At 41.6% G+C, this 18935-nt stretch overlaps 1 protein-coding gene across 1 annotated transcript in view; it reads right to left on the minus strand.

The window, feature by feature from the left end:
* kcnb2b (potassium voltage-gated channel subfamily B member 2b) overlaps window positions 1-3515 on the minus strand; it is a 97350-nt gene extending 93835 nt beyond the window's left edge. Inside the window, exons 1-2 of the mRNA XM_075452513.1 lie at window positions 3252-3515; window positions 1570-2279 (exon numbers count right to left, since the gene is read on the minus strand). Of these exons, the coding sequence (XP_075308628.1) occupies window positions 1570-2154 (585 nt within the window). The 5' untranslated portion in view covers window positions 2155-2279; window positions 3252-3515. The remainder of the gene's footprint in view (window positions 1-1569; window positions 2280-3251) is intronic.
* Between the last annotated feature and the right edge of the window lie 15420 nt (window positions 3516-18935).

Below are 18935 nucleotides of genomic sequence, written 5' to 3' on the forward strand. Positions count from 1 at the left end.
GCCCGACGTGCGCCCCGTAAAAGGCTTCCCTGTCCTCAAGGAGCTGCAATAAGACCGTCAGGCAGCCCCTGGCACTCCAACTCTAAAAGAACAGTACTTTCAGCGGTGGACAACCTTGTAGAGCAGTCAGCAGAATGTTAATGCAATTTGAATTAAGATGGAATTTCCCTTTACCGATTCACAGGCTTCCCCCACATGAGAGTGTACAGATCAGCAATGCAGAGATGTGTCTGGGGTTTAAAAGAACCATATTGAAGGGAAAATCACTTTAAATTCACACAGCATATCAAATTACTCCAATGCCATCACCTGAGTCAGACGCGATTTAGATATTGGCAGCCTCCCTATAATTAATTCTCGTCATTTAGAGCTTCCTTATAAAGGATAAATGCAGTTATCATGCTGAGGCAGGATCCTTGTCAATCACAATCACTGGTTGATTCAGGGAAAACGAGCCGTGATGCGGAAATAATACAGAAGGCAGGAAATAGCACATACAACAGCCTATTAAAAGAGCTGAACCCCATCCACTTGGAGTAATTACAGTATTTTTTTTACCATTCAAAATATCAATATCTCACTATAATTTTAGCACTGGTGGTCTGAAACTAAATCTAGCATCATTTCCAAACTGTCACAGGCAACCACGCAAGTAGAGGATGTCAGAAGCTGTATCTCTCTCATGGTAGGGATGATGTTACTTAGGTCTCACACACACAGAGGCAGACACACACTCAATCCCTGTTTATGATCTGCAGACATGGAATACAATCCCTTCCCAGCACCGCTTGGTGAGGAGATAAGGATACTGGAGACTGACACAAAATGCCAATAACTAGATTTCATCAAGGCTGACCCGCCTAATTTAAGACTGAGAAAGCGTGAGGATTGAATGAGGAGTTGGAGAAGGATTTGTCAGCTCTGAATGGGTGTGAATGAAAATTTTACCCACTGATAGAGCTGTTTTCTAAACACTGGAGTGTGTTGAAGGGAGGAGCATGGGCAGCCCCTGCCTTCAACCAAATTGAATTGAGTAAATCTAGTAAGGAGCTGTTTTTGTCTATGTACTTGTGGCAAACTTTTGACATCATCCTGTAGTTTCCATGACTCACAGTCATACCCATAGAGAGACAGAGCCAATCAGTAAGACAGACGCATAACACAGCTGCACGAGGAAAGGGGCTTGTTTCTCCCTTCATGAGACGTGCTGTTTCAAGTGTTTGTCCAGTCTACACCAACACACTTTACCCTGATAACCACAGCAACACCAGAAGCTGACACACCAACAAAAGGGTTATTTTTATTCATTTTTGCTCATCTTTTTTCAACCCTATCTTCTGTTTTCTTCCACTGCATCCTGGAAAAATCGTTATCGTCAACCCTTTAGGACTGTTGCTACTGACTGTACAAGATTCGAGCTGATGAACTCATGGCTTACAGTACATGTGGGGGTAGCTTTTCAAGAAGTATGCCTGCAATGTGTTATGATCCAAATAGGGTGCTCAGCTTTGTGCTCAGGAAATATGAAACTGAGGTGGTGCGATCACACTTCCAGTTTAGAATCCCTACCTTGGCAGCTACTGAGGAGCTGGGCTTCTCCAGGAGATCCCACAGTTTCCTCCTCTTGTCTGAGCAGCAGGTGTTATCAAACTCTCCCTCTCCCTCCCTGTCCCTCAATGTCTCAGCCTCCCTCCTCAGCTCCTCGTTCATCTGCTCTTTCTTCTGGTGGTAACGGGCCTGGCAGCAGGACTCCAGGTAGATCTCGTCAATCCCCCAGTAGTCCAACTCCTGGCCGAACGAAAGGGCGCACATCTCCTCCATCATGTGTAACTTGCCTGTGCGGTAAAAGTTCAGGATGGAGGTGAAGGCCCCCGGGTGCCGGTCAAAAAAGTATTCATTTTCGTTCAGGCTGTAGTCATCGCAGACCTCCATCAGGGACTCGTGAGTGTTGCAGTCTCGAAGCTTGCCGAGTCGGGTCCTGGGTAACCGGTCCAGGGTCCGCCACAGGACCTCATGATTTAGACCCCCAACGTTAAGGCGAACTCTACGGGAGCGGGCTTTGGTGCGGATGATGTCAATGGGCTCGGGGGGCAGAGAGGGCACAGCATGGACGTTGGTGGCCTTAAGCCCAGCTGGCCCAAGCTTCTCAGCCATGATGATGGAAAAAGAGACCTCTGGCGAGATGTTCCGAAGACACACACAAAAAAAAAAGAGAAAGGAAAAAAAAATCTAAAACTTTTCAGCTATGTCGGATCTTCTTTAGGCAAGTCCCTCCATGGCTGAGAAAACAGAAGAGACAGATTGTGAGATTGTTCAATTATTGAGACATATAGATTAAATACATTCCACCATCAAAAGGGAATATTGAGAATCCTTCCTCAAGTGGATCAGCCACCTGTTACCACATGTCATTTGTCAAAAATAGTAGCAGCTGCACAGTGTTATCGATCCCTTTCATCACATTTCTTAGGCTGTATTAGGCAGAACCAATGATCTTGTTTAAATAGGCAACATGGCTGCTTTTCTCTGTAGTCTAGCAATGTTTCTTTATGGGCAATCAACTCTTGCTGGAGCACTGCTCTGCTCTGCTAAAAAAAAAAACAAATGCAGCTCTGACACTCAGTCGTGTGTTCAGAACTATTCGAGTGGAGGATGCATGTGTGACAACAATCTCTGGAATCTTCTGTCACTTATCACAATCAAACAGGCCGTAGTCATGAAAAACTCCATGAACATGAACACACCCATAAGGTTTTTATTCTTAAAACCTTTTTTTTTTTTTTTTTTAAAAAGCCAACCTTTTAAAAAGTATAGACATGCTTGTTTTAATGATTAACTTGAGCTTAATCAGTAATGGAACAATTTTTCATGTGACGTAGGTCGTTAACAGACTTTAGTTACATTAGGCTCTGCCTGATTTGGATGACGAATTTGCGACAAAGAGGCTGATTTTATTGTTCAAATGGAACAAAATGAGGTGATGTGTATACAAACTGATGTAAGACGGCAGCGTATCACGTCTACATCTAAAATGCATGCCTATTCTAATGTGGAAAAAACAGCAAAAACACTGCAGCATACCTGTTACACTACATTTGTTCAGCAGCTTGCGGTTTTGATGCCTTCAGAACCACCTACCATCACTATCAGTCTACACAATATTTAATGACAGCCCACAAATTCGCTTTCGACTCTGTTTAAAGTAATGTTGGACTGACAAAATAATATCTCGTGAAGTCAGTTAGTCTCACCTTGCCGCGATAAACCACCTCTTGCATGCAAACTCCTCTTGTTCCTCAGGGAGAAGAGGATGAAAAGGGAGCCGGGATCTCCCCCCTAGTTTAGTCAAGCGGCCGCGACTGAAGGGAGCACTCCGCGGACGCCGCGCAGAGAACGCGCGTCCCACATCGTGTTGAAAACGGGTCGGGAAGAGGAGAGAGAAGGAGAGAAAAAAAAGCGTCAATGTCTTCCTCTAGATGCGGTCGCTTGAACTGAAGCAGTGCTGTTTCGCCACCGGAACACTGGAAACTGCGCCTTTCTCACCCCCACCCCCCCTCATCCCCTATCAATAAAAAAAAAAAAAAAAAAAAAAAAAAAAAAAAAAAAAGCTTGAAGAGGACAGGCTGACGGTATCGCAGTGGCTGCAGACGTCGAGCGCGTAAAAAGGCAGCGGGAGTGAACGGGCAGGATAAGCGAACTGCGGAGCGTCCCGCTGCACACTACAGAAAGGAGGAGCACAGGGGCGCACACAGGCTGCACCGCGCCGCGGCGACGGGGTGAAGAGGAGTCGCAGCTGGGATAGTACATTCCCGAAGGGGGCGCAAAGAAAACTAATAAAACAAGAGAGGTGTTTTACTTGAAAGCTGCGGACATATTATTTTTTTGTGGCTTAAGCTGCTGAGAAGAAACCCTGAAGTAGCTCAAGACTAAAAAAAAAAAAAGAAACAAAGAAAAAACTTTTAGCTCATGTGGAAAATGCATCAGGGTCCATATAAAGTGATGGTAACAAATGAATGGGTGCACACTTTACCGCAGGCTACTTTTTAGTGTAATGAGCAGGAAATGTGTTGCCTCTTGTTCTAAGTGCAGAATAAAGGCTGCGCGTTCATATTTGCAGTGCTGTGATGGATCCTTTAAAAAAAAAAAAAATCTTGCTTTCAGCTTGCTTAAAGAGAAAGCAAACAAGTTCAATACCTGTACAGTTAGATGCAGTCCAATTCTGTCCCATCTCGATCCAGTTCAACCCAATTTATTATTATCCAGCACGATCAACATCATATCAATCCAGTTCAGTTCAATTCGTTACAATTATTTTAAAGTTGCGTGGCTCAGGAAACCAACGGATCACATCCAATCTTCATTTCCACTCAATCCCCCATACGGAGCATGCAAGGGTATGGCAGTAGGGATGAGTCGGGAAGAGTTCTCCAGCAGAGCCAGACTCAGGGAGAATGGCCATCTTCCTCGACCGGTTGGGGACTGAGAGGACAGGATAGAGACACAAACAAACACAACACACTGTAGCCTGGCTGCCACCCATTATACTAGCAAAGCAGCTCAAACCTCAAAGGTAGCAAATGACCAACCATTTGAGAATCTTCATTTGATCCACAGCAAGTAACCTGATCTGTAGGACAAGAAGATAGCTCAACCTTTTCTCTTAACCACTTTAGAGAGCAGTGAGCCAGTGAAATACCAAGGAGATACACCTTGTATTTCCAATTTAAAACCCATCTATTTGGTATCAATTTATAATGTTCAGCCCACTCCCTACTCTGAAATGAATAAATGTATATAAATAAATGATGTTTTCCTTAATATTCAGGTTGTTATCACTCTCTTTACCCCCATGTAACCCGCAATCTCAGTCCAAATGAATAGTCCTCACTACAATATTTCTCTTTAGAACTTACATTTGTGTCAATTGAACATTTCCCCTTGGCTCAGCACCTTTCCAGAAATTTGATTATACTCTGCATATGAGTAATTGATTTCCCTTCTATGATCCTTCCTTCCAGTGAAAAGTGATCAATATGGCTCCATTGACTAAACAAAGCCGTTGTGTGCATGTAGCCTATTTCTTATCTCTGTGGGCTTGTCGTGCCTTTGGTGTTCTCATGATCTGTAAACATGCCGATTCACGTCCTCTGTGAAGTCCAGCAGCACATTTGCTGTAATCAAATATCACCTTCAGGACTCTGGCTGTCCAGGACATAAGCTGTCTTTGCCATTGTTGTTACAAGAGGGTTAGAGATAGGTGTTGAGTGAAAGTTTGCATCCAAGTTCTTTCATACCACGTTAACATCATGTTCACTGATTAGATAATGAGATAATTGGAATATTGAATTTGCCCCTGTGAACCTCAAGATCACTTAACATGGTGTTTCCCAGGCCTGGCGTATAGAAAAGCATATCAATGACCCCCAATTGAAAGATGTGAAATATTAACCAAACAGCTGATGACACAGTTGTTCATTAAGCCACAGGGAAATGATTAGGGGTAAGTGACTGTGTCCACTTTCATTAATACTGATTATCAACCTGACAGCCGATCAGCTATCCTATGCATCACATGTGAGGTCACAGCGGTGTTAATTCAAAATTATCAACAGAGCAAACTTGGCCCCCACAGCTTCTGCAGCATTTGGCCCTTCACAAACACCCCCTGTGTGCAGGTACACCAGGGAGTTGAGGCACCCTGTATCTCAGCATATAGGTGCAAACACTCTAGTTACTAGCTTGAAATCTATAATTACTATACTACCAACAGCTTATAAGGACTACTCCATGTTTTTTTTGTTTTTTAGAGTGTTTGTAGAGTTGAGGCTGTGCATTCTTTTAAAAGTCCTGTGGGCATACGTGGGCATGTGTGTGTGTGATATGTTGCTACAGCAACCCAAATAGTAGCATTATGTTGAACACTTTGGGCTATGCAGCTAGACAGACCTGAACATAGCCAACATAGCTGCTTTGTGTGACGGAATTATTGCATCAGCTCTTTGATCAATTAACCTTTGGTGTCTGTATTTATGTCACCGTCTAGCAGTCATACTGTGGCTTTATGTGTAAATCCTATGCATGGAGAGAAACAAAAGGGAAGAGCTTAAAGCAATTTGGGTTTAATCTATTGAGTTTTTGCAAACATTGGTCTTGCAGTTTTCCTCCTTTTATTTCTGTTGTGGTTTCTTGCTTGGTCCACAGACACGGAGCCCTACTTAGTTTACTGTGCAGCACATGCTATGGCTTTAAACCCAGACCATCTTTAGATTGCTCCAGGTCAGCCTGGGGCTGTTTAGATGTGGATGCTTTTCTCAGCCACTTGCCCTTGGAGTATCTTAAAAGTTTATTGAAACTTCTTGATAGCATTAAGAACTGTTGAGGCAGGCCTTTCAGCATCTCTGGAGATTGCCGTGTAGCATTTGGAATAGTTACATAGGAACATAATAGTTAGTCTTTGGTTTGCTTTTTTTTGGAAATGCCACTAATACCTTCTAATACTCTCAGAAACTGAAAAAAACTGCCTAATATTTGCGATAAACTCGACATTCATTTGTTCATTCAAAGTGTACCAATAACTTAGTGTGAGGTGTATTTTATGCTTGTATTTCTTATTTCACTATGAAATGCCATTTTGTTGTTTTTGATCAACAACTTAGAACAATCTTTGGCAAAACTGGTTTATGTGGGTTTATCTCTGGAGATATTTACAATATTGTGCTAAAAATTAAGTGGTGCCAATATCTCTGACCAGGACTGTAAGCGTATCCTCATCAATCGCAGCCTAAAAAGAGTTGCCTGACTACACCACTGGCTGTTGCACCCCTGAGCTGTCACAGCCTGCTGTATTTTCCCCTTTCAATTTGTCATAAAATGTGTCCATTCCATCATCGAAACAACACTGTGGGCACACTTGCCCTCCACACCTCCTGCTTCTGAGGCTGTCAGCACACAAGAGAGACAGATCATCATCCATTCATCACTGAGGAGCACTGCACACCCCCTTTTTAGCTGCTGTGTAGGAATATTCTGTGTCGGGCTCTGGGGGTGTAAGGTGCTGTGAACGGGTGCATGGAAAAGTTTGACCTAAACACGTTTTTCTTTGGAAAGGCTGAGCAGATTTAACCTTACAAGAAAACGTCACCTTGCACGTATGCTTATGTGTGGATGTGTGTGGTGGAAATGAGATTAGAAGTGAATGCTGTAATTTACAGCAAGCTTCTGCAAGAGTGCAAGAGCACAGGTCACATTAATTTAAATTACAATACTAAGCATTCAGTCTATGTGGCGCGCCTTTCTTTTAACATAATGCTGCCATGAATTTGAATTCTTGCTATGTGAAATTCCATAGAAAAGACTAATAGATTTACAAGGTTAACAAATGTATTGTCTTTCTGTACCACTCTGCTTCGATGCTGTATGCCTCAGGGATATGTCGACAGCCTGGATATAATAATTCATTATTCAGCCAAATTCAAAGTCATGTTAGGTGTGAGTCACACAACTCATGTATGTTATGAACATGTATGTTTGAATGTGTGTGTCAACATGAAAGAGGGAATACGCTACAGCAGCCCCCTTTTTTTTCTTCTCTTCGGCTATTCTTAGCTGCTGGCCATGTGAACGTCCACCCACGGTGGGCGGCAGTGGCCTTCAGTACAATGGTCTGCCAATGACTCGAGCCGTTAATCTATGTCACGTCTTCATTCATCTCTCAAACACACCTGCTCAGCTACAAAGTTGCCAACAACATATAACGTGTCAAAAATACCCCCAACACAATGAACATGCTTTGGTGTTTGTTTGTGCAAAAGACAACTGCACCGTGTGGGCTCTCCCAAGGGTTTAGAGGCGTAAGCCTGTACCGTGTCGCTGTGCAACAACTAAAACTTGCCTCAAATCCAGTGGAGGACCTTTGCACTATATCATGTCCCTCTCAGTCTCCTTATGTTTATTGTCACTCCCCACGGTCATCAATCAAAGTGAGGGAACAATGCTCTAAAAAAAAACTCTTAAAAAAAAGAAAAAGAAAAACTTCTTTCTCTACTTACTTGCATGTGTAAGTACATGGCACTCTGGTCACATCGTTCTCTCTGGTTCTGTCTTTAGTAGTGGGCCAACAGATTTGATTGATTACCACTGCGTCCCGCTGGTCATGTTTGCATAATACATCCTGGGTCATGGATCACTAATTGAATGGGTGTTGTTTTGTTTTCATACTTTTATTAGGGTCTCTGCTGCCCTCGCTGCCGTCTGTCAATTGCTTTCATAATCAAATTGTCCAGCATGCACTCCGCCACAGTCGGAGAAGGAAACACACACACACACATATCCTATACTCTACCTTGCCTTGCACACCTCAGCATCATTGCTTACAGAATAGAGAATGCTGCAACCTTTGCGGCTCAGTACAGCCTCCACATTTCAGTATTTTGCACCACACTCCTCAGCATTCATCAGTGCAAATAATGCTGCCTCGCAGGGTAGACAAGATGCAGAGTGCTGCTCCTTAACCCAAAGTGCTTGTGGCAGCATGATAATATTAATATAATGCACTTGGTCTAATTGGAGCAAAAACACCCAGGCTGGCATTTTGACCCTCTACGACTGTCAACAGTCGGCTTATGAGAGTAAGCATTTTTTGCAAATCAGGGCATGCGTAGCACCTCCAGCCTGTTCCAGTGATCACTGTGTGTTGTACTCTAAACTGAAAGACAGGGAGGAGAGACCATGTCATGAATTGCAATGAAGTCACTGGTGGTGTAGCTGGCAGGTAAGGTGCACCATATAGTATTGTCATTCTGCACCTAACTTGTTTTACTCTTTTGAAGCTGAAGGCGTGTTATGTTCATTTTCTCTTAAACACAACAAACTGCCTCAGCCTTCACATAAGGACACAAAAGAAATATTAGGACACACGGGAGATTTTAGCTCTCTTTCGGTATGCTGCACCATAAGTCTGAACCAAACCTACCTGGTGGGCAACTTTTTACTTCACGGCAAGCTGGTGACACTTTTACATCATCATTGTAAACTTTTTGCAGCGATAACAGATTGCTAATATATTCTATTCTATAGCAAGGTTAGACAACGTTAGCTATGCTTATGCTTCCATAAGTCAGAGAGTTGCATTGATACTGCTGTCAGTTGTGTAATTGGGTCCACAGGTAGTGCTATGGTGTTATGGGTCCCTCTACAACATAATGTGAAGGATTAATCATTTGGACAGGAAACCAAAAACTAGCCCTCTCTTGGGAGGGATAATATGACGGGAAAGTTATTTTCTTGCAACACAAATGAATGGAGAGGAGAGAAGAGGGAGGTCTATTAAAAAATGTGTGTAATAACACACAAGCCTCATACTTTAATGTTAGTAAAATGAGGTGTTGTGAACATAAAAGGAATAAAAAGGAGGGGGCTGTTAGCTCAAGGAGGTAGCCATATATTGGTGGAGTTATAACTGGTTGTAATATTGATATTGTATTTAGGCAATAATGTGTTGCAAGTCCAAATAGGCTGCCATTTGAAGGAGCATATTGTCTTTGGTTTAATGACTTGTGCAAAGTTGAAAGACTTCAACACAACTGCCAAGTAGAGCAGAAACTGCCCTAATGTTAAAATGCTTCAGGATTCCTTATAGAATCTCATTTTGTTGTACTTGTACTTCACCTGTGTGTGTTAGTTTTTCATTCATTTACTTAATTTATAATGCTTTATCTATGCTTTCATGTCAGCTCCTGAGTCCTGCTGTAAACAGGCCTTTGGCTGACAAATGTTCGCAATTAGCACAAACATTATACTATACAGGCGTGTGCAGACATACGTGGTCTGTGTGTCTGTCAGACTGAGTGAGGAGGCCCCATATCTTGTTACCTGCTTATGTGAGTCAAGTTCAGAAGATTAGCCAACAGTGAACTCCTTCTAGGTGTAAGGGTAGAAGATGCATAGACGTGCAATTCCCATCAACAACAGGACGGTGCATGTGTACGTGAATGACTGAGTGATAACCATGAACATATGCATTAATAAATTTATCAGGTTACCATGGGCTGCAATCTCCTTTAGTATCTAATGGTGATCTGTCATCACTTTATCTTGCTCATGTCCTTCAAGGTTTCTCATATCAAACTTTAGAGATAATTGTAACTGCTGACGGACTTTGGTACATGCTCTCCAGAACTCTATCCAATTTAAACCAGTTGGTTAAGATGTTGAGAGATCACTGATTATGTCCTTGATGTAGCTAATCCTCTGTGTGCTCAAGATAGTAAGTGAGCCATCAGCACCCAACAAGATGGAACATGTAGAGCTAGGGACCAAGCCTGGATTACCAAGCATTATTTTAGTGGTAAAATCAACTCTCAATTGTTCTCTATCTGCTTGTTTTTACTTTATTTTTTGCAGCAACTCCTTCAATCAAAGATCATAAAAAATGTTTTATTTGATTCTTTATACCCTTGAATACGATATATGGGATCCTGTAAAGTATGAGTGTTTGCACATTGGAGAAAAAGTCATTCTCAAGTCTTTAATAAACCACAAAATCCTCATAAGGAGGTAGGGAAGGGGGGATTGGATGATGTGGGAACACACAGGGCTTGCATTCACTCATGAGTTCAAGACATGTGTTTGTGGCCACCATGTGAAACTGATTTGTTACTTTGAGTTTAGATAATAAAGATAACGACAGAAAACACTTATGTCACTTCCTGGTTGGGTTTGGCCAATAAGATCATGATGCAAAAGTAACCTTTATTCATGTTATTTTTACAATTCAAATGCAGTTACTCTTATCACCACTAGAGGTCTCATATTCTTCAAACATGACTGTAATTCATTGTAGCCTGCATGAATAAACAACCCATGGGGTCATATTTTAGTTGCATAATTACCCCACACTGGCATTTCATCAGTTGATTACATCAACCAGTACATACTGTCTTTAGTTTCCTTTGTCATCCCAAGCAGTTTGTTTCGGCTTTGTTCTGCTCTGTACCGTAATGGCATGATCACTCAGCCATGTTACCATGCAGCGTCTTTCATCACAGTAACTGTAATAAAAGTCTTCCTTTTCCTCATATGCTTGCCTCGTGTGACTGCTTGCATTTGGTCTGACCTTTAGAAGAAATCGTGAGAGTACAATCTGGCCAAAAGTGGACCCCACAGATTGTGGAAAATATTGTGGGCTGCTGAGAACTTGGTACATGTGCTTTATGCTTAGTTCTGCTATACTGAGTCTCCTGGGGCATCTGACCAGTTGGCTGAGGCTGAAGAAGAATAGCTACGGTCTTGTAAAGCTTATTCCTGTCAACATATTTCTCACCTGCTCCTTCTCCTGAGTCTACAGTTGACCGTGGAACCCTGGTTTTAGTTTCTGCATTTGCAGGCGGTGCAGCAGATCCACAACCAGGGCCCTCCGATCTACTCATCAAGCTCTGCTGTTCATATACCCTGGGTTCACCTCCATTTGCCAGATTATTGTAGAGTCTACAGTGGTACATCCGGCGTAATTCCACGTCTTGTTTAGTCTTGAGTTGAACCAAGTCAACTGTTTTTCCTGTAGGAACCCTGTCGAAGACATTCTTGCTGTGTTTCTGAATCCCAAAGCCACTGACCACAAGAAGAACCCTCACCTGGAGCCTTGTCCAAATCCCTTCCCTGGATTACCTGTTCCGAGATCCCCGTTGCCTGGTTCAAATCCCTTGCCGCCCTGCAACAAACCCACCTGTCTGCCCGTTCGCCTGCCAGGAGAACTGGACTCAGACTCTTCATCATTCAATCCACAATTATTAATAAACTTTTAGTGTTTTTGTTCTCTGCATATTGGGTCCAGAACTACCCGTTGTGACACATATGTAAATGTATATATTATAGATGTATATTTTTAGTGTGTTGCTAATTCACGTCTTGCACTTAATGCATGTAAACTAATGTTCAACCGTTATACTTCAAGATGGTCTCTAGATATATACAGTGCACAGTGAAAATGAGTACACCCCTGTTGAAAAGTAACATTTTGAACAATAGTTTAATACACACACAAGTTATTCCCAAAACGTGCATAGAGTAAGTTTAATACAACATCTGTTCAGCTTACAACAGAAAAGAAAGATCAATAATATAACTTAAATGACATATTTGTCCATTTTTGTGAAATTATGCTGGTGCAAAAGTGAGTACACCCCTATGTTAAACTCCCTGAGAATGGGCCGTGTTGGCCCGAAATGTCATGAAATGAAAAGGCATTAAAAGGGAGGTCATCGTTGTGCGTTTCATCCTTGCCTTACATTGAAATTTTACATTTTGAGTCTGCACCAGGCTAAAAGAGACGTGTGTGAGATTTGACTGAAATCCTATGGAGAGTATCATGATCTGCTTCATTAGTCACAGTACATGTTGACAAGCATGTTTCTTTTGGTGATATTCAGCTTCCTACTGTTGATGGCATCCATACAGCCCCAAACCATGTCACTCCCACTACTATGCTTGACTTTAAGCATGGGGCACTTTTCTTTGTACAAATCACTTTTTACCACCACACATGCTTGACACCATCGAAAGCAAATTTGTTTATCATTGTCTCATCAGAGACAAACAAACTAAGGATATGGTTTGCTGGAACCATGTCCTGTGATCTGATGACACCATGTTTATGAGGGTTAGGGCAGAATGTGCGCTCAAAGTAAATGTCTCTACAAGTTCTTCACAGAAATTGTGTTGATTTTTCTTTACTTGCAAGTAGGGGTGGGTATTGGCAAAGAAGTCACGATTCGATTCGAATCACGATTCACATGCCACGATGCGATTCTATCACGATGCATCACGATACTTGAATTATTGCGATGCATCGCGATGCATTGCGATATTTTCACTGAACATACTTAAAAAAAAACACAACCATTACCAGTGGCTGACTGGCTGTGTATGATCTGGATAGTGTCTTCAATTGATACATAACTCAAAGCAAATCAATTCATAACTGTATTTATTGAAACAACTTTTGGAGGTATTGCCATTAAAACAAATATTACTATTACTGGACACACTCATCACAAAAAGTGATTAAGTTTTATAAAACTTAAAATAACAAAATAGGGATGATCAGTACAGACAAAAAAAGTGTATAGGCTTTATAAAACTATAAAAAAAAAATGTATATGTATATATTGCAAACATCCCTTGCAGCAAAATGTATCAATTACATGTGTCCTATCATTAAAGGCATTAACAAAAAAAAAAAAAAAAAAAAAAAATTTTTTTTTTTTTTTTTTTTTAAATAATCGATACTTGGCGTCCAGAATCGATGCAGTAGATCGCGAAAATTAGAATCACGATGCATCGTCATGACGATTATTTTGCACACCCCTAATTGCAAGTCTGCCACAGTCAGAAATACCAAACAAGCATTTAAAAAAATATTTGATCTAACAATCCAACTAGTCTTAACAGAGAACATTTAAAGGTGAATTTGTCCACAAGCCCAAAATGCAGTAGTGTCACAATCTAGTTAGAAAACCTGACCCTGAGCATGAATAGTTAAATGTCCTAACCTTTCATGAGTGAGAGTCAAAAGACAAAGTGAGGAATTGCAAGTCAGAACGAAGTAGAGTAGTGAAAGAACTGTGGCCAAATGTCTACATTTAACCTGTGAGATGTCGTTGTGGAGGGGGGGCGGTGCATTAGCTGCAGGAGAGAGGTGTGGAAAGAGCTCAGGGAAGCAGCACCAGGTGAGTGATTAGTACACCAGCATCCACTTGACAAATCACTCCTCTTTTAAAAACACAGTAGCGTGCTGGACCTGGAGGGAGGATAGCAGAGCCAACCGATGTGGAGCACAAATCCGAGAGGGAGAAGGCCTGCGAACGACTCCACAGAAGTATATTGCTGTACAAATAAAACATTGTGTCAAACCGTACCAAATCTCAAGCATCTTTGCTGACAGAACCCACAGAATGCCACAGAACCCGCTGTGGCATCAGACGATCACCACTGTCAAGTTCAAGTTCAAGTTCAAGTTGACTTTATTAGTACCCGTAGGTAGATTTGTTCTGCAGAAAATAGGAGAAGGCATCTTACACACCTTATTAACAGTCGTATTTGGACTTGGATATTGTGTCATACACAACGAGACTATGAACATTTCTACATCATCACATGGTTAGAGAGAAGATCCATATTAAATAAGGAAACAAGTATGGAAAATAAAGTAGCCGTGGAATTTTTGAGACTCCATTTTGAAGCGGCAATGTTTTGTGCAGCCGACCTAGACAGCTATTACAGCATGAGAGCCGGGTGAACTATCACAATACAAATTGGGGCCAGAACTGGTACAAAAAAAAAGAAACTACACATTGTGGAGAAAGTGATGGGAACAAGAGGGCTGATCAGAACACAGCAGTTCTTTTTTGCTCAGGTGCCATGCCAGGAACATAAAATTATCTCTCAAGATAAAGCTTATACTATGGGGACAATCACAAATAGACTTCTTAAAAAAAGACCCTGTTCTTGACAACCAAGTACTCACTTTGAGCAAATGATACAATTTAGGGAAGTTCTTTGCTTTCCCCAGATTAAAAAGATCAAATGTGCTTCTCCTCTCTTTGTGTGCTTTTATGTCCCCTTGGTCTTTTTCTGACTCTTACATCCAAAAATCCTGATCCCAAAAAAGTTGGGACACTGTCAGATGTGATCAAACAGAATGTGATAATTTGCAAATCTCACAACCTCAAATTATATTCACTGTAGGATGTGGAAAATATCAAATGTGAGGGTGAACCATTTTATGATGTCATGAAAAAATATGAGCTCATTTTGGATTTGATAGCAGCAAAATATTTTTCAAAAGTTGGGGCAGGGCCATAAAAATCACTGTGCAGCATCCCTTCTTGTTTTCAACAGTCTGTCAACGTCCAGTTGCTTGACTATTGGGAGAGGAAATGTTTTCTGTAAGTAGAAAATCTGAACTGGAGACAGGTTGGTCCAACAGTGTGTGATGGGGGGTAATTTTTAGTCACAACTCGTCAGTGGGAGGACATGTTTGACAGTTCCTGTGCATGCAATGGCACGGAACAGCATGGACGTCGTTCAATTGAGAAATAAGTGACAAAGTAAATAACATTTCGAGGGAAATGTGAAGTAGTGTAAAATTCACCGTTTCTAGAATTTGCTCCAGATATTTGTGTTGTGTTTAATGTTGTGTTATGTGAAAATGTGTTTTTCTGTGGCCCCTTTCAGAGCAGCTCTTTGCTTAGCTACACTGACAGAATTCCTTCCCGATTCTCCAAACTGAGAGTGCTCTGACCCAGTCTACTGCTGGTAAGACCATGACTACTCAGAAGTTTTTTACACAACCCTACTTGCCAAGCTGACAAGAAAATGTTTAGAATGGTTTATTACTTGGTATGTTTGTGTTGCGCATGTCATGAGTTCTACACACAGCTCTTTATGGCCCCCTCAGTACACTTAGCCATCAGTGGAAGTCAAAAAGGTTTTTCCTGCCTCTGTAAATCTAAGGCTTGATTTCTTTCCTACCTGCACCTTTCAACAAACCACCTCCCTCTGAAGGAAAGTAAAAATGTTCTTGGTCCTGTATACTATACCGTCATTTAAGATTTAGGGTTGATCTTAGTAAACAGCACCCTGGCTGATTTGTACTGTGCTTAGATGTCCTTCACATACAAATCCCAGTGGACAAAGCAAGCCCAGTGCTAAGTCTCCCTTCCTCTCCATCACACAGTATACCTTAACAATCCTGTGCAGCTTATCGTGCTCTCTACCCAACACATGGGTCCAAGTCCTTGTCCAAAAGTGGAGTCATGATGAGAAGCATCAAGATGAACTATTGCTGTCACCATAAAGGAGAACCTCGGGAGGACAGATGGCGGTCCTTGGATCATTGCACCCACATTAACCTTCCTGTGTAGGGATCAGGCGTGAGCTTACTTTCACAGGGGAGTTGGGTCATTGTTCCAAGAATACCCTTCCAGGTACTCGTCACAGGAGCTCCTGTGGCTGGAAACCTTGCCGGGTATGGCAGACTGACAAAAGAGGAGTAAAGTCCTCAGAATGAACACTACATGGGCCTTTGGCAGAGACGGTAATATTATCCCCCAGATGCTCTGTTACTCACACCTAAGGGAAAGGTTAGTGCTCATCTGAACTCTATCTATTTGATTACTGTGACAGAGGCTGGTGTAATTAAGTTAATACAGTTTAATTATGGTGAGTAGGTTTCAATTAATGTTTTATGGTTACCCCAGGTTACTGGAATGTAATGCAGTGTGAGATAGCTGTGTCAGCCAAAGATATCACCAGATAGTATTTTGGACGTGACTCCTGAAATGAACACTCCCACAGATATATAAAAAGTACAAAGCTAGCTCTCGCACAATATTACAAATCAAGGATCAGTTGGGCAATCTCGTTTCCGATCCCGTCTCCATCAGTGACAGTTTTAAGAAATTTTACAGTGATCCGACTCGGATGAGTTATTTGCCTTTCTTCAGAATATTGACATTCCTAGGATAAATAAATTGGTCTCTGATCAACTAGATGCTCCCATTAAATTGGAAGAAATTTTTACATCTATCAAAAATATGCAGAGTGGTAAGGCCCCCGGTTCGGACGGATTTCCTGCCGAATTTTTCAAGAAATTTAAAGACAAGTAGGCCCCTCTTCTTCTTGAGGTTTATAATGAGTCCCTGGGGTGTGGCTTGTTGCCCCCCACCTTAGCTCAGGCTTCAATTTCTCTCCTGTTGAAGAGGGGTAAAGATCCCACTGCTTGCGAGTCTTATAGACCCCTGTTGCTTTTAAATGTGGATTTTAAGATTTTGGCTAAAGTACTCGCAACTCGGCTTGAGACGGTGCTTCCTCAGATTATTTCGCATGAACAGAATGGATTCATTAAAGGTCGCCATTTGTTTTTCAATATTCGTACATTATTGAATGCAATCTTTTCAGCTCATTGCCCCACGTCTCCAGAGGTGACCATTTCTCTTGACGCCGAAAAACCCTTTGATCGAGTGGAATGGGAATACCTCTTTGCTGTTCTCAATAGGTTTGGTTTTGGAAAAAGGTTTGTGGACTGGATCAAGCTACTTTATACATCTCCTCAGGCTTGTATTGTTACTAATTCCGTCCAATCTGATTATTTTCCGTTAGGACGTGGTACGAGACAGGGGTGCCCTCTTTCTCCCCTCCTGTTTGCGTTAGCTATTGAACCTCTTTCTGCTGCGCTAAGATCCCTCTCTTCTTTTCATGGAATTGGCCGCTCTGGTGTTGAGCTTAAACTGTCCTTATATGCAGACGACCTTCTCTTATATGTTTCAGACCCTTTACATAGTCTTCCTCCAATTTTGGATATTCTTGAAAAATTTGGATCTTTCTCTGGCTACAAAATTAATTTACTTAAAAGTGAATGCTACCCAGTAAATTCATTAGCTTTAGAACTTGGGCAATCTGACATTCCTTTCAGACTCAGCCCCTCAGGGTTTAGGTATCTGGGAATTAATATTGCACGTACTTTGCCCTCAATGTTCTCTCAGAATTTTGCCCCCCTAGTCTCTCAAATCGCATCAGACTTTCAGAGGTGGAACTCTCTCCCTCTTTCACTAATTGGCAGAATTAATGTTATTAAAATGAATGTTGTACCTAGATTTCTTTTTTTATTCCAATGTATTCCTTTATATTTGCCTAAAAAGTTCTTCAAGTCCCTGGATCAGATAATCTCTTCCTTTCTGTGGGGCAGAAAGGCCCCCAGACTGAGGCTTTCTCTACTGCAACAGTTCACCGCGAGTGGTGGTCTTTCACTACCCAATTTTGCAATGTATTACTGGTCTTCACATATTCATAAATTAATTTTTTGGCTAAATTCACCTAACCTGATCTGGTGTAAACTTGAAATTCAATCGATCTCTACATCTTTGTCGCCTGCCTCAATCATCTATTCTTCACTACCAATTAAATTATCCCCTGTTACTACAAACCCTATAGTGCTCTCTACACTCAAGATCTGGTCACAATTTAGGTCCCATTTTAAATTTATGTCTCCCTCATATAAAATTCCGCTATTAAAAAATCACATATTTTCTCCTGCGACTACTAATGTTGCCTACAGAATTTGGCATGAGAGGGGCATTAGAACAGTAAGAGATCTATACAAAGATGGTGCATTTCGTAGTTTTTCAGAGTTGTCCTCAAAACTTAATCTACCTACTTCCCATCTGTTCCTCTATTTCCAAATTAGACATTGTGTTTCTTCGCTGTTCCCAAATTTTCTAGCTCTTCCTGCTGACCCACCATGGGTCGACCTTCTAGTTTTGACACCTAATCTGAAATCACCCCTTTCTAATATATATGGGAAACTTATGACAATTGAGCCCGATTCATCGGAAAAAAACAGAATTATTTGGGAACGTGAATTGGGTGTTGAACTGTCGGATTCGTGGTGGGATAAAGTTGTCCTCAGCATACGCCAAAATACACCATGTGCCAGGTTACAGCTTATACAATTTAAAGTGATAAATAGAGTCCACTTCTCAAAATCCCGTCTATCTAAAATTTTCCCTTCAATTTTGGACCAGTGTGACAGATGCCAGACTTCACCTTGCAACTTAAGTCATATGTTTTTCTTTTGCCCAAGCTTACAAAAATTTTGGGAATATGTATTTTCCGTACTCTCAGGGGTTTTTGGAATCCGGATCCAAAACGATCCACTAATTGCCATTTTTGGAGTTCCAGGGACCTCAATTAACCTGTCCACCCTGCAGGGGGAGGTCTTGGCTTTCTGTTCTCTCCTTGCCAGGCGCTGTATTTTATTCTGCCGGAAATCTCCAACACCTCCATCTACTTCACAATGGCTTAATACTGTAAGGTCTTTCTTGAAGATGGAGAAGATTTTATTAACAGTTAAAGGTAGTTCGGCAAAATTTACTCAAAAG

Source organism: Odontesthes bonariensis, chromosome 20 (genome assembly GCF_027942865.1).
Source record: "Odontesthes bonariensis isolate fOdoBon6 chromosome 20, fOdoBon6.hap1, whole genome shotgun sequence".
Lineage (NCBI taxonomy): Eukaryota > Metazoa > Chordata > Actinopteri > Atheriniformes > Atherinopsidae > Odontesthes > Odontesthes bonariensis.